Genomic DNA, 762 nt, shown 5'->3' with positions numbered 1-762 from the left:
AACTGAAATTCTTTCAACAACTGTTAATCACTTCAGAAACATGTACATCATTATCAAACATTCCCTCTTCCAGCACTTCTAATTCCCTCTCCTCTAAACCCTACCTAGACCGTCCTGCATCATCGACGCTTGCCGTTTTGTTGCGTTTGAGGAAGCGTGTAAACCCTTCTCTCCGCTCGTTCAACGTGGAAGGATTGCTGAAGATGTCCTTGGCCGAGGCTGCCTTCGCACGCCCTTTGGTTACCTCGCCTCCTGAGAACGTCCTGCTAACAGTCCCACACGAAAGGGGTCAGTCCTTGCCTTTCCAGAAATTGATTGAGCATCTCGCTGTAACGTCTGCTGTCACCGTTGCAGAACTCCTTGGCGAACTCCAGCACCATCATGGTCTTGATCTGCCACTCGTGCTCCCTGAGTAGAGGACTTCCTCCACGGGCGGGCGCTTTAGTTCGCGCAGCCATGGCGGAAGCTCCAGCAACAGGCGGACTCAAGGAACTATAGCGTTGGCCATCGAAAATAGGTAAGCACATGTAAGTGAGTTCCTCGTATACGTGTTCTGTCGTGTCGCAGGGAGGAGACTTCGTTTCAGGGGGAAGATTGAAAACGTTTTTCAACACCTTCTTTGTTTCTTGGATATAGTAGTAAATTTCTTTCCCCTGGTGAAAGAACGCCATCTTGAAAATAACAAAGCTAACAAACCTACGTAAATGTTTTAGAGCATTTCATATTAAAATTAGGTCTATATGTAGTGTGTCTCATGTACTC

General features: G+C 47.2%; 1 protein-coding gene across 1 annotated transcript in view; it reads right to left on the bottom strand.

Annotated features, from left to right (window-relative positions):
• The window catches only part of LOC119587095, a gene marked incomplete at its 3' end in the record, with an annotated part of 7,275 nt that continues 6,513 nt past the window's right edge, over positions 1–762 (bottom strand). Inside the window, 1 exon segment of the mRNA XM_037935844.1 lies at positions 1–653. Coding sequence (XP_037791772.1) covers positions 267–653 — 387 coding nt within the window.

The sequence above is a fragment of the Penaeus monodon genome, chromosome 22 (assembly GCF_015228065.2).
Source record: "Penaeus monodon isolate SGIC_2016 chromosome 22, NSTDA_Pmon_1, whole genome shotgun sequence".
NCBI lineage: Eukaryota > Metazoa > Arthropoda > Malacostraca > Decapoda > Penaeidae > Penaeus > Penaeus monodon.
This window is presented reverse-complemented; position numbering and strand designations above follow the sequence as displayed.